At 32.6% G+C, this 15,103-nt stretch overlaps 1 protein-coding gene across 3 annotated transcripts in view; it reads right to left on the bottom strand.

The window, feature by feature from the left end:
- The window catches only part of LOC130894068 (uncharacterized), a 49,282-nt gene that overhangs the window by 26,767 nt on the left and 7,412 nt on the right, over window positions 1-15,103 (bottom strand). For 2 of the 3 annotated variants that reach the window (XM_057800628.1, XM_057800629.1), the window contains exons 6-10: window positions 9,546-9,692; window positions 7,418-7,626; window positions 5,419-5,548; window positions 3,665-3,948; window positions 421-522 (exon numbers count right to left, since the gene is read on the bottom strand). In XM_057800628.1, the coding sequence (XP_057656611.1) occupies window positions 421-522; window positions 3,665-3,948; window positions 5,419-5,548; window positions 7,418-7,626; window positions 9,546-9,692 (872 nt within the window). Of the gene's footprint in view, window positions 1-420; window positions 523-3,664; window positions 3,949-5,418; window positions 5,549-7,417; window positions 7,627-9,545; window positions 9,693-10,540; window positions 10,626-15,103 lie in introns of those variants that run through there. The other variant, XM_057800630.1, reaches the window with a different exon arrangement.

The following is a 15,103-nucleotide window of genomic DNA, read 5'->3' on the forward strand; positions in this document are numbered from 1 at the left end:
GGAATAATTTCCTATTTTGGAGAGCTCCCATAGGCATGGGCGATGGCAACCAAGGGGACTACAAAAAGATTACCCAAGCAATTAGAATAGACAAGGAATAGAGGATTGATACAAACCCAGGGATGCTAGGAATATCAAACTTTGGAGAGCTCTCATAGCTAAGGGCAATCAAGGGCACTGCAAAGAAATTATCCAAGCAATTAGAGCCACGATTCTTGGTAGTAGTAGAATATATTTTGCAATAGAATCTCGATTTGAAGTCCACATGTGATTTTTCTGTTAATATTAAATTGTAGTAAGTACCAGTTGCTTAGGAATATCTTGGTTGAGAGAAATTAGTTATTCCGCTTTAAATTATTCCAGAATAACTGAACTGTGACACAAAGGTGAATATTAAACGAAATGTTTATTGTAACTTACTTCTCTATTTCGAAAGCTTCCTTGGGCACGTCATTAGTAATATATAATTCTGAAAACAGTGTAAGCGCTTTCTTCAAGTCGTAGTTGCAATACACCAGATACCTATAATTGATTATGTTGAGTTTCAAAGAAGCCAAACGAAACAATATAAAAAAATGTACCAATACCATCTCAAAGTAAATATGTTGGAAGGATACAAATGATAATATCAATATATGGAAATTATTTCATTTATTTTATTTTGTTTACAATATCATTATTACTTATTTCATAAAATGAAATGAATATTGCATAGCTATCCGGATTTTTTTTTTAAGTAAACACCTACTACACTCGAGTAGTTAGAGCGGTGCCTACCGTGTGGAGATGCCTGTGGATATTGATTTTGAACTTCTGCAGGTTGTAATGTTTGGGAAAAACATGTATTGGTATCTGATTCCACAGGCTCCAGAAGTACACTTCTCCATCGGTAAAACGGAGTCAGGTCAACGATCTCTAAATGTATCGACGAATCTGGACCTTGTAGAGGATTAGAAGCTGTTGCGGAGTATATAACTTTTTGGTCTTAAAAAGGGTTCGAAGTTTTTGTAAAGTTGCCTTGCATAATTCGACCAAGTGATTATACCAGGACAAATTGCTCCTAACCTCAACATCCAACAAGCGAATTTGCGGTGATGGTGGTATTTTCTACAGACAGTACCAAATCGTGGGCTGAGGTGCCACCCTTCTTTGTAAAAACAGCTGTCAGAATTTTGCAAGATCGGTATTGATGTTTGCTATTGTTATTAATCTGTTGCTGCCAACGTATTTGGGTCTGAGATGAGTTTATTGGGACGGCTGTTTTAAACGACGAAACCACTATGCTATCGTTGACCTTGAGGTTCGAACCTTTTTAAGGTGTGTTCGTTGATAGCGACCTGCATAGATCGATGTTTGATATTTATTTTCTAAATGAAAGATATAACGACAATATTCTGTACAAATTTTAAATCAATCCTAGTGAAACTAAGGAAGTTACAACGCTTTAAATAACCAGCAGAGAGAGATTTGTTGATTAAATTTGGTTAGATAAGGAGAAATTTTATAAGAGAAGAGTTTGTTGGAGTGGGTCCTGATATAGGAATTGCTCCTCTGCAGGGCTGATACAACCGGCCAAGAAATCTCGGTAGCTGCTTGTTATCCCTAGTAAAGCAGCTGCAATTTTCACTATTTTCCGAATACTTTTCTCCGTCTGTGTGTTGCTGGCATCGATGACTCTATGATGACTTCATGATCTTTTATTGATGGTTTATTTCAAAGTTTCACGTATAAAAAACTTTAAAACGATTTACCCGAAAACATCATTTTTGAAGTTAGGGAATATCAGAACTCAAAATCTACTGGAGCGATTTTTTGAAAAATTTAAACATCACTTTTTCACATAAATCAACAGGTAATCAGGAAGAGTCTTTTTTCTATTTTTTAATAATAAATGAAGCGCGATTTTTGAGCTAAAATCGCGTTTTTCACTTCCAATTGCTGCAAAAAATATTAAAAAAAAACCTTTAAAATACATATAAATTTTTTTATTTCAAATGATCCAGTAACGAGTTATAATGTTCACAGCAGAAACACATTTTTTAAAGTCACTTTTCTAGGGAATCACCGTCACCGGCTTATTCATCAATATTTTTCATTTAAAATTTTTGTCGCCGCAAAAAAATCGCAAAAATATACTTTTTTTCGTTTTCAACACCTTACCCCCTCACCCTTAAGGTACGTAAAGAAGTAGTTACTTTACACTGGGTACGTGAATTTTAGGTTTACGTAAAATTATTCTGTAAAGATTTGTAAGAGTCTATGAATATAAATATCGAATTGTCACATAAATTGTTATCCTTTGCTTGTTAAAAAACACAGTAAAACCGTAATTAATATTCAAAATTTGACATTAGATTAATAAAAGAAAACAAATAAATAAAACATTGAAGGTAGGTAAACTATTGAATTTCTAAGTTTTAAGCGTTTTTAAATCTCACTGTTTTTTATTATAACAAAACATATTTTAAATACAAAGAGGAATCATTTATCTCCATAACACTCGTTTTCATGAGGTTCATCGATTATAACAACTGAGCTTAAATATCAGTAACTATGACACACTCAGCACTTGCCAATTCCTCTTCAAGTATAATTGATATCTTGCATTCATCTACACTACCGGTCAAAATTTTTGCCCAACCTATAGTTTATAGTAATAGACAACAAATGAAAACAATAAGATCGATTTTGATATTTTGAGAAACATATATAGATAACTATTTCGAAAAATAATCGTTGTCTATTTGGTTCCATTCATTTTTCAGAATATTCCAAAGATGTGAAGTGGAAGTAAGATACTGCGTTCTGACTTCCCTGTCCAATTTGCCCCACAACAACAAATCAGGTTGAGGTCGGATGATTGTAAAAGATAAATCATTACTTTCAATACATTCTTCCTTTCCAATTTTTTCAAATACTCTTTGCATAGCTTCGAGGAATGTTTGGGAAAATAAAATTTCTGCTGAACAAGCGCTGGCCAGAGCGTACTACATTTTTTTAAAATATTTTTCATAGCCTTTCTCAATCCCTTCAGTCCCAGGTCTCCAGTCTCCTTTTCTCCAAAACATCCCCAAACCACCACCATTAGTCTACTTCTAACGAACATTTAAAGATTTGTCTTCAGTTGTTGTAGGTTTTCAGCGCCACGATTTGGATAAATATTTTACTGCACCAGTTTCGTTGAACTTTTTATTAACTTACTGACACTAGATCTTGTTAAGAGATTTGTATTAGCACCCAAAGTATTAGAGAATATGTTTAATGAAAAATAATCAGTATTTCTTAAGATTTTCAAAAACACAAAATATATAGACTGATCCATATCTTGTACACAAAAATTTATAAAAATCGTTCCTTAATAAAACTCGCATAATCTCCGTGGCTCTTTTGGCTGGGAGTGAATCACCTCGTTAGAAATTATCTATTTGTACGTTAACCAGGCGTGGTATAAAAAAACGAATTGTATTTTTGAAATCAGCGTGAAAAACTGCTTGAGGAAGATTTATTTTCATTTCGTCATACATTTTCAAGCAGGGTGGTGTTATGGATACTGATTTTTCAGTTAGGTTCCGAAATTTGGACTTAAAACTAATAATATTGATCAAATTACTAATAATACAGAGCAATAAATAATAATATTGTTACAAATTTAAGTAATACTCACTTTTGGCAGTATTCTAAATTCATGTTGGTCAATTTTTGCATCGCTGTCTCAAACTGTCTAAACTCTTCTTTATAGTAAGGTAATGGGTTTCCAAAGTACTTCATATCTACAGGGAAACTGAAACTCCATCCCATTTGGTAATCTAGTGCGTTACTAACGTGAAGTTGTTCGTTTATAATTTTAAGCTCGTTATTTGAATGGCGAAAATAAAAACTTCGACAAAAAGATAAAATTTGTTTGAATTCTCTAAAAATCCCTGTGACAACGAGGTGGGCGTTGGTGTTCTGTATAGAAAGGAGGACAAAAAACCTATTGTTAAGTTATAACATATTTGGAATTAAAAAACGTTCATCAAATATTTTACAGAATTCCTGTAATGTCGAATGTAAACTATAAAATTAGAAGCTTGTAGTACAACTAGTATTAACATTAAATAACTTTATTGTAAACAACAAAGCATAAAAATGGAAAAAGTACTTATTCCTTCCCCTTTTATTACACTGGCAAGCAAAAAATTGAGGTCACCTTTAAATTTTACGTTTTCAGATAGTATTCGCAAACTGTACATCTTTGCCTGTGTAAGCTCAATGTGATACTCTATACTAAAGAAAAATGCATTTTTTTCTTGGATTTAATGATTTATTCTGAAAAAGCAACAAATTAATATTTTGGGCGAAATTCAACATTTTGTTGTTAGGGAAGATATGGAACGAACAAAATAAAAAAAACTTGATATTAATAACGTGTATTCCCTCTTGCATTGATGACTGCTTGAAGTCTCGGCTAGGCATACGGCAACAGCAATCTTCTCAGCTCCTAGGCAGTTCTTGGTGCTGGTGTGTGTCTGCGGATCAGTCGTCCCAACTCGTCCCAGACATGTTCTATGGGATTCATGTCTGGGCTGCGGGCTAGCCAGTCAAACCACCTAATTTCTACCTCATCCAGATACTCCCTGACAATTATATGGTTCTATGTTGTTTCGCATTATCTTGCATAAAAATGCCACGTTCCCCCATAGTCATTATAAAAGGCATGGTCTTCTAGTACCTCCGTAATGTACCTATGAGAGGTTAGGGAGCCATTTTCTATGAAGACTAACTTTGTACGAGCTTGTGCAGCGATTCCCGCCCAAACCATAACTGTCCTACCGCCAAATGGAAGACGCTCGTCAATGCAAACTTCAGCATATCTTTCCCCAGGTCTTCTCCACACTCGTCAACGTCCATCTGACCCAGTGAGACAGAAACGAGACTTATCTAAGAACAATACCCAGCTCCAGTCATCATCATTCTAACGAACGTGATCTCTGGCAAATGTCAATCTTGCAGTCCGATGCTGGGGGGACCTGTAGCCATTCTTCTGCATGACAGTCCAGCAGCATGTCTTCTTCTAACGGTCCATTCACTAACGTTGACTTTTCCAACTGATTTTGCAGTGGAGTCGTAGTAGCTGTCCTATTCCGCAAACTTGTGGACACCAAAAAACGGTCATCTCGTTGAATGGTAACTCTTTTTCGCCCATACCCTGGTCTTCTAGTGATCAGCCCAGTCTCCAGAAAGCGATGGTACACCATTTGCACACCACAAAGACTAGCACCAACAGCAAAGTCGTACTCTAATACATAGAATGACAGCTGTCAAGTCTCGGAAAAAATTTGTTTTAACGCCCACTAACCCTCAATTTTTTGCTCGCCAGTGTATTTCTAACCCGTTTATCGAGCACTAGCGTTACGTATTTATGAAATAAAAACTTACATCAAACAAAGTTACATCACAAACCATAGGATATGGATCATGGTAACTTTTTGGAAATTCCTGAAACAGTTTCATGATTTCTTCTATACCATAGACTGCATATGGGTTCTTTGATCCATAGTGTCCTAACCTGAAATGGGTTTCACTAAATGAAATCTTGGGGGTCACGAGTCATGCGGTTGCATTTTTTGCCCACTATGACGCGAGCGCTATCTCGCGATCAGTTAAGACAACTGGGCGTCGGCCATATTGTTGATGGGTTTTTCATAAACGTAACCCGGGTCATCATGGCACCATACTTTTGTCTTTCGATTCTTTTGAAGAATTACTGAAAGATAGTGAACTGCGTTGTAGTGAACTGTATTCATAGGACAGATAAAAACCTTGTCAGACTTAAAAATGAGTCGTGGGGCGCGTGGAATTTCTATCAACAATCCGACTGTTATTATATATTAACTGCTATTTGACAATATGCCAAATTTCGATTTTTAATTTTTTCAAAAGCCTAGATCAAAAGCCTTTACACTGGATCATCAATCCCTATTATCGATAAAAACGTTCAACATGAATATATATGAGAAAATTTTGGGTTTTTCGCACAGGAAATAATGAGACTGAACAAGACTCCGTAAATATCGAAATGTTAAAGATGATTTGAGACTCTGAAATTATTAGTTTGATATTTAAATATCTGAAAAGAATCTCGATTACTCCTAGGGACGCAAGACATAAAGAGTCAATTTCTCACTATATTCCCTCAAAAAGCCATATGCCATCAAACAATAATCACTAGCAAAGCTCTGGTATGTCCTCTCCTCTCAAAACGCATCTACAATATGGCCGATGCCTTGTTGTCAAGATTGCTCAATAGATGGCGTTCGCGTAGCATCGCCCAGCAGGGTTCTCGTGTATCCCAAGCATTCGGGATTTATGCCAATAGGGCATACCAACATGCTATGAAAATATAGCTGCTAATAGGCAAACAAAGAATATTTTTCGACTGTTATGTATGGTGTTGATGCTTGTTTTAATTTTGTTTAAGGAATAATTTAATAGTTTTATTAATACTACAACGAAAATACAAACTAAGCGGCTTTAAATAACAACATGCTTCTATAAACTCTATAATTTATAATTAAATGAGTTTTTATGTCTTTTTCTATCGTATATATTAGACTGTATGGTTATCAATATATTATTGACAGTATTAAGGAAATTTCATTAATGTGTACTTTCCTAAGTATATAATTTCCATAAAATATGTAAGTCATCTGACATAGTTATGTGAGTGAAATAAAACAATGGTTGTGCAATGGGTATGAAAATGAAGCGTGAATTCATGTTAAGATCACATATAAGGATAATATTATATCAATATCAGGACATTTTACACCTTAAGAGATAGAAAAAAAACTGATCACGGATAACAACAAATTACTTTAAAAAGTATGCCTTGTAGGATGCCTCATTATATTAATGAAATATAAAATATGATTCTAACCTAGTAGAATAAAACATTTTTTTCATTGTTCTCAGCAATAGATATTAATTTGGATAATCGTGTCCTGGGATAGTTTTATTTTTTATTAATTTATCTGTAAGGTGTTTCCAGCTTTTCCATCTTTTGTATTCACTTTCAACTTCGCTGGTTAAAAAGCTGGTGACGTCCAATTTAATATTTATTGTTCACCCCATCTGAGTAACAGTTATTTATATACCTTAACTGAGGCCGAATACCTCTGAAAGAGTCTTCTGCCGGGGAATTTAACTTTACTTTACAATATTTGAAAGATCATCTTGTTAATGTTGATAATTTCAATACTCAATCAAATTTGATTTGAAATTATGTATCAAAATGTTTCAGAATATGAATTCTTTCGTATACTTAGTGATATAACCAATGTCAACTAGTTCGAAGAAATAAGAAGTTTATGACTCTCACACACATTCCTTCGCACAAATAATTGAATATAAATAAAGATCAGGTTAATGTACTTACTTAACCATCTTGGAGTTACTCTGATGGGGAATGATTCTTGAAGTTACTGAAAAAATTGCATGGGTATCATACAAATGGACTAAATCAATTCGATCAGAGGAATCATAGATTGTAAAGAAATGTTCAAGAAACTGAGTGGCCAAATATTGTGCGTCTGGTGTACAAACGAAATTTTTTACAAAGTCCGGAATTACAATATTCTTTCCATCCTAAAATATATTTATTACTATACTACTATAAATATATAAAGTTTACCCTAATTATTTAGTTTTTTTTTATCATTTATAGTTTTTTCGTTCTTATGAATGTGAACCATTTCTAAAAATTGTCTTTTTCGTGTATTAGAATCCGTGTCAAGAATTTTTCAATCTTCATAATTAATATTTTATTTTTTTTATCATATTGATCACCTTTTAGTCTTTTTTCTAAATACTGAGATGTCTACCCTATGTAGACAGCGTCAAAAGGTATTTGATATTACTTGTTTTGTTTTTGAGTGTTTTAGATTTTAATTTAGTGAAATATTTGGATACTAAGTTATGAAGAACATAATACATTATCCAAATATTTCACTAAACTAAAATCTAAAATACCAAAAAAACGAAAGAAATAATATTATATACCAATTGTCTTGTGCTGATTGTGACGGACAGACATCTCAGAATTTAAAAAATAGACTAAAAGGTCATCAATATGATAAAAAAAATAAAACTGCATTAACGAACCACGAAATATTTATCAATGCTATCAATGATAAAAAAGACCTAAATACTTTAAGTGAAATTAATAGCTCTATTTTGTAATATTTTAACAACTACAAATAATGGATGAATGCTGCATATTTTTGAGATGTAAAAACAAACGAAACATGAATCTTTTATGTTAAAACAGACTAGCTTTTACCCGCGGAACTAATAAATACAAACTGTATTATAACAGCATGATAATCTTTTTCTTATGTAGTTGAAAATTTGAAATTTTCAATTAAATATAAATAATATTATTTTTTCACTTTTAATTAAATAATTTACTTTCTAGCATTAATCCATATCAAGAAGAATGCGCAAATCAGTTTCTAGTCTGCTAATATTACGTTTTATTTTCGTTAAGAGTTTTTCAAATGTTTCTTCATCCATTCTAATTTTTCTATGTTTTTCCGTCTAATTCTCTAGCTAATCTGTCCATCACACTCCAAAAGCAAAGCAGAGACAGATATAATTATTGCCATTGATGCACTGGCCACTTTTTTCTTGTTTACTTTAATTAGCTTTGTTATTTTCAATTTTAAACTGCCCACAAAATATTGAATAAAGTTAGAGGTTAGGAAATTGTTTACTTTTACTTTTGGAATTTTTATTAGTGGCAACCATGATGCAGTGGTAAGAGACTTGCATTATGTCAAATAACAAGCAATATTCGTCTACGTAATATTTTGATCTTGCAAATAATGCAAGCAATTTCTTGCATTATGTCAAGCGGTCTTTAAATAAACCAAAAAAATTAATGCTTTCTAAAAAATGCAAGTACCCTATTATTACCCAACTACAGAGGGGTAAATTTGCTAGTTACAACATTGAAACTCGTTACAAAAATTATCACAAACAAAATAACTCGATCACAACACTAGAAGATGAGCAGCAAGGATTCAGATCATGAAGGTCTTGCGTACATGCAACTGATTAAGAAATCCATGGAGTATATCCAGCATTTCATGCTTCATTGACCTCAAAAAAGCTTTTCACCGTATTAAAGTGGAAGAAGTTATTCACTTATTGTACAATACTAACAATCTATTGTACAATACTAACACTCACAATTACACTGTCTGACGTGCGTGTTCATAACCAAGTTATCGTCTTCAGACAGTATAATTGTGAGTGTTGGTGTAGTGATAGTGTATTCAGTATAAATATCGCCAACGGTTCCAGAAAATTCCAACTTAGAAACATACCTACCAATAATAATTTTTTTATTATTTTGAGATTTTGTTTTCAAAATTTTGTAAAATATTACAAGATTTATTAGGTATATTTTTTTCATCATTACATCATCAAAAAAGAACTTAATAAAAATATATAATAAGTCAAAGAACTCGAAAACCGAATATATATCTTTTAAAAATCCTTACCAATATCTGTAAGCGAGGACAGTATTTTTTCACATCCATAACATAATTAAATGAATCATAATTCTGACAAAGCGGATTGTCTGTTAAGTTCAACACTTTCAACTTAGTGAATCCTTGTAATGCATTCAAAGATGACATGCTTTCTAGCTGAAACAGTTGGCTAATTGAAATTTTTTGAAACATAAAATACATTAAATAATAGCTATAAACGTTAACTGTTATTCTTATACATCTTTTTATATTTTATTGCATCCTTTTATGGGAAAATTAGATTTGTTATTAGCTGTTGTATTTCAATAGTCAAGACAGGCAAAAGTTCTGATAATTGAAGATGCAATTGGAAATATTAACCCTACAGAAAAAAATTTAGTAGCGACAATTTGAAATACAATAACAAATATTCGCACTGGAGACAACATCCATACTGCTCTCCTCAGTTAAAACGTCCTAACTACATTTTTGACATAATCGTAGATATTGGTGGTCAGATACGATATGCATCAATTTCATCAAGTTAGAACGTCCTAACGTATAAAAAGTCCTATGTCCTATGTTTAAAAAATATGAGCTCTCAAAGGTAAAATTTCCTATCCAACACTTACTAAAACAAATCGTCCTAACTTGCCAGATAGAATGATCTTACTTAAAACTTTTCTGTAAGAAAAAACATATTTACAAATATAAAACGTCCTATCTAGCACTTACAAAATTGTACTTCCTCATACAGTTAGGACGTTTTAACGTAAGAAAAAATATGGTTTGTACTTTCTTGTAGTGGTACAGATATAAGAGTACTTATCTTTTGTTAGTAAAACATAACCTAAAGTTAACTGATTGCACTATGAGTTTTTATATCATGGAAGTTTGTTTTATTAGAACTTAAAAGTATTAAAACTTGGTTTAATGAGTGTGCTAGTGTAGGTTTGTTCACGAGGATTATTTGTTGCAACACGTAAGTTTTTTTTGATTGAGGAATTTGCTTAATGAGTCACTACCTGTCAGTGTTTTAGTATGACAGTTTTGAAACCAGTTTTTTCTCTTCTTAGTACTAGGACTGAATAAATGTGAGCCCGTTCAAATTAGAGTGAGGCTACATAAATTCCCAACAAGCTGAAAATCAGAAAAATTGTTTAAATTATAATTAAAAATAAAATTTGAAAGTTCTCCACCATTCCCTCAAATATAAAAAAGGTTAAAAAATGGGTGTAGATCATATTTTCTATATAAAACTTTTGTTCCTACGAGCCACCGTTTATGAGATATAGCGATTCAAAAAGTTGTAAGAGTTATAATCATCATAATATGCATAAGTATGCCACGTATATACATCTCTAGAGTTATACGTTAAAATGTTTTTCTATCGGTCATAGATCACCATAAGTGTATTTGTCCTTTTTTATCTTACTGGAAAATAATGTTCAAAAAAGGTCATTTCTTAGACGGTATCTGAAAATGATTTTTTCATAAATAAAAAGAAATGTTGAAATCAAATGTTTCTGTTAACTTCAATCACCAAAAAATGTTATATAAAATATTTTAATAATAAATAAAAATCTCATTACACATAACAATAAGTTGTAAAATATGATAGATTAATATTTGAAGCAGTAGGAGTTTTTTTTAACGTATTACTGCTGAAAAATAGCAAACAATTTTTTAAGCGCGTCGTCGGCCTTTCTCTCACTCATCTTATACATTGAGATGGGAGTGAGATAGAAATACTTCTCTCTGCGCGTAGGGAGCATATTGTTAAACATAAATAAAACATATAAAAAAAACAAAATTCTTCAAATCTATTTAGGTTAATTTGTTATTGTTGTTGTTATTTGATAGTTGAAATATTTGATAAAAAATTATATATATATATATATATATATATATATATATATATATATATATATATATATATTTGAATTTTAAAGAATTCATAACAATTAATGGATTGGAGATAGGTGTAAGGACTTTTTTCATTCGAAATATTGTAAAGAATACACAAAAAAAATAATTCATTGCAAAAAATGCATTTTTTCTGACTTATTCAGTTTTTCGTTGTTTAAACAATAACATCAAAAGATATCAAGTGTCATCTAAGACTTTTATAATCAGGAACACCTCCCGGACATTTAAAAAAAATTACGACTTAAAACAATTTTGCAAACGAATGCGCCACTATTCCCTGCACTAATAGGCGCATGCGTTAAAAGAGGAATGGAGAAATTTGTTTCTAGGGTTAAATGTAGAGGAGTTCCCAAAGAAAGGAAAACAACTAATTCTAAAACTCCAATTATTTCAGCTAATAGGAAAGCATTCCTGCTTCTGAAGTAGATGTGAAATAATAAAGTGAAGTTTTATTTTGTTTTCACTCTTTAAAGAAATTTTTGTATATTTATAACCTAAACTAAACCTAAAAAGTATTATTACTCATATCAAAAGTTAAAATGTTCTTACTGTACTTTTCTCAAAATTTACCCCAGCTTGGTGAAGATAAGCATTTTCCGTAACCGACAATAATAAGTACTCTTTAATCAAGTCTAATAGCGAAATTTTTCAAAAAGGAAGGCAGTACAGGTATTAGCAGAATTCGAAACGGTTGGAGCGAATATTGATCTATAATCTGTTGAAATTACGATTACTGAAGATATACACCTTGTTCTAAACGTGATACTTCATTTGTGACAAAAAATACACTTGTGAGTAAAAATCTCGACTCAAGTTGCACGTTCTCGGTCAAAAAAATCTATAATTCTTTTTCTGATTTTAGCATATCAAAGCCATTACTCTAAGCTTTATAATGAGTGGCCTTTGTTGTTATTGAGTTAATTTTTGGACAAACAAAAAGGAATCTTAAACAATGACAAAGGGTCCTAATAACGCTTTTTCATGATCTCTTTATTCGATATTGTTCGATGCTTTCATTTTTCAATGAGGGCCGTTTTGAGGTCCGATTTTGTGGCTGGTTCAAGATTTCTAGTCCGAAATCTTAAGTTTATCTCATAAATGATCTCGTAAATACTGCTGTACAGAACCTGCAGTATGTGGGCGGGCATTGTCCTGCAATAGAATGAAACTGGCGTAAAGAACGACGCGATCCCCTAAAATTTCTTCTATCGATCCACTAAAATTTCTTCTATGTATGGGTTCGCCGTTAATCCGCCCGCTAAATCACTAGTCTCAATAAAACCCAACATGGTTTTTGCTTCCATTGAAATGCCCACCTAAACCATCCAGGAACCTCCTTCAAAAGCCACGTTTTCTTTTATTTATTACTGCGCAAATCTTTCTGTAGACTCGTCCTCTTTTATCACTACCATGCACATGCAGGCACACTCAGCTTTCGTCTAAGAAAAGAACAGAGCTCCATTGTTCGTATTGTCTGGTAAATTGTAGACGGGCTGGGGTTAATTCGGGGACAGTAGCTAGCCTATTTGGCTCAAGGTTAGCTGCCTTCTGATTATCCAGCCACTCACAGCTACTCTTTGCACTCTTGTTGAACTTGAACACAAGTTAGGGTCAGATTTCTCAGCGATGTTCTAACAATGAATCGGTATTCTTTCTCGGATAAGCACCTTTTTCTTTAGGTACCGCGTCTTCGATGAAAGTTACCAGTCTCTTGGAAACTACGGTGAACACATGTATCCATTTTTAGGTAGAATTCTTGTTTGTTGTTAAAGAGATGTGTATCGACTGACGGACAACTGATAGTGGTGGGTCAGATAGATAAACTTTTATAAGGGTGAATTACCCCTAACTACTACTATTTTAAACAAGCATGAAAAAAGTGCTTACCGATCATAACATATTGTTGGTGAGAGTAAAAAGCATTACAATATTTTATATGATTTTGAATGTAATTTACTTCCAAGGTTTTTCCAAGAAAAATATAATTTGAGATTCAGTTTTTTTGCCAGTTACTTGTGATTGCAGGGCTGTCGCCTGAGTCGATTTTTTTGCTCATGAGTGTATATTGTAGGAGTCTCCAGTGTAAGTTATTTGAATGCATTATTTTTTTAAGTAAATGTTAACTCATGAAATATTTATCTCATTTTGTACCAAGTGTCCTGATAAGAATGATTCATAGTAGATGAAGAGCAAAAAAGTTTTATAACTGAAGTTAATTTTTAAAGAGCCAAGCAACTATTTACACTTAGATCATTCACTCCAGATAGGAAACATCAAATGTTGAAGTGTATGAAAGTTGGCATAACAAAAGATAAAAATAACTAGCAATCACCTAAATCAGTTATCCCGAGGGCCAAATACGAGAGAGCCCACATTTTATCCCTATTTAATTGCAGCATATCACATATTTTTGGAACATAGACTATTGTTCTCCATTTCTTTTAGTCCTGCATCTGATTGTTCCAGTCAAGTACACCCTGGATATCTTGCACAGTTTGATCTTCCTATCTATTTTTTGGTCTACCAGGCAAATTTTTCTCCATGAATTTCCCTAATTATTCTCCTCTCATATATCCTTAGTTGTTCTTCCTCCATATTTGTTAGTCTCATTGTTTCAACGGCATATGTAACTACTGGTTTTATCTCAGTCTTATAGACTTAATTTGGTTGCTTGGTTTATTCTTTTGCTCTACATTCTAATTTTGTAGTTATTATATGCCCTATATCCCACATGAATTCTTTTTCTTGTCTCATTTTTGTTGCATATCATTTTCCCTAAGTACTTAAAGGTGTCGACTACTTCAAAGATGAGGTCATTTATCTTTATCTTGTTTGTGAACTTCCTTCTTTCTTCCAATTTCCATATATTATGCTTTCAACAATGTTAAACAATACTGCTGAGAGTACACCACCCTGTGTAAAGAAAAAGTCAATGTCTCTTCACATGTGTGTTCGTTCTCGACGCATTCTTCCCTCCTGCCATCTCACGAGTGTCTACAGAGATTCTTCAGTGTCATTGAAATCATAGGTGGCCTACTATTAGGCAACCAAAAGTGGGATGCATTTGTATAAACTACGAAGGCGAATCACTAAGTACGGACACCCTGCATTTATTTCAAATTCCTCAGATGGTCCGTTTTTTGTTATTACCCTTGCCCTACAATTTAACATAGTCATTTTCACCGATCGTATCAACTTTTGGGATACTTGTAGTTTTTTCATGTCCTTTATAATTGTCCACCTTTTCTTACTGTCGAATGCCTGATTGAAGTCGATAAAAAGCATTTGCATATTAATGTTGTGCTCATAACTTGTTTTATAGAATGTATCGCATCTACTGCTGATTTTCCTTGCCTAAAACCTTTTTGATATTCTTCTATTTCTGGTTCCACTACCTTTTCCAGTCTTTCATTTATTAATGTTGTTAGTATTTTCTATACGGTATTAAGCAAATTAATACCTCTATAATTACTACATATGTTACTTCATTATTGGTATAATCAATCCAGTAGATCATTCAATCAACATTGTTTCTGTTTCCCATACCCTTTCTATGATCTTGAATATTTTGTATCTTGGGTTATCTACCCCATATTTTATTAATTCATTCACTATTTCGTCAGGTTCTCCTTTTTTATTATGTATCAGTTTGTTGATTA

The sequence above is a fragment of the Diorhabda carinulata genome, chromosome 5 (genome assembly GCF_026250575.1).
Source record: "Diorhabda carinulata isolate Delta chromosome 5, icDioCari1.1, whole genome shotgun sequence".
Classification (NCBI taxonomy): domain Eukaryota; kingdom Metazoa; phylum Arthropoda; class Insecta; order Coleoptera; family Chrysomelidae; genus Diorhabda; species Diorhabda carinulata.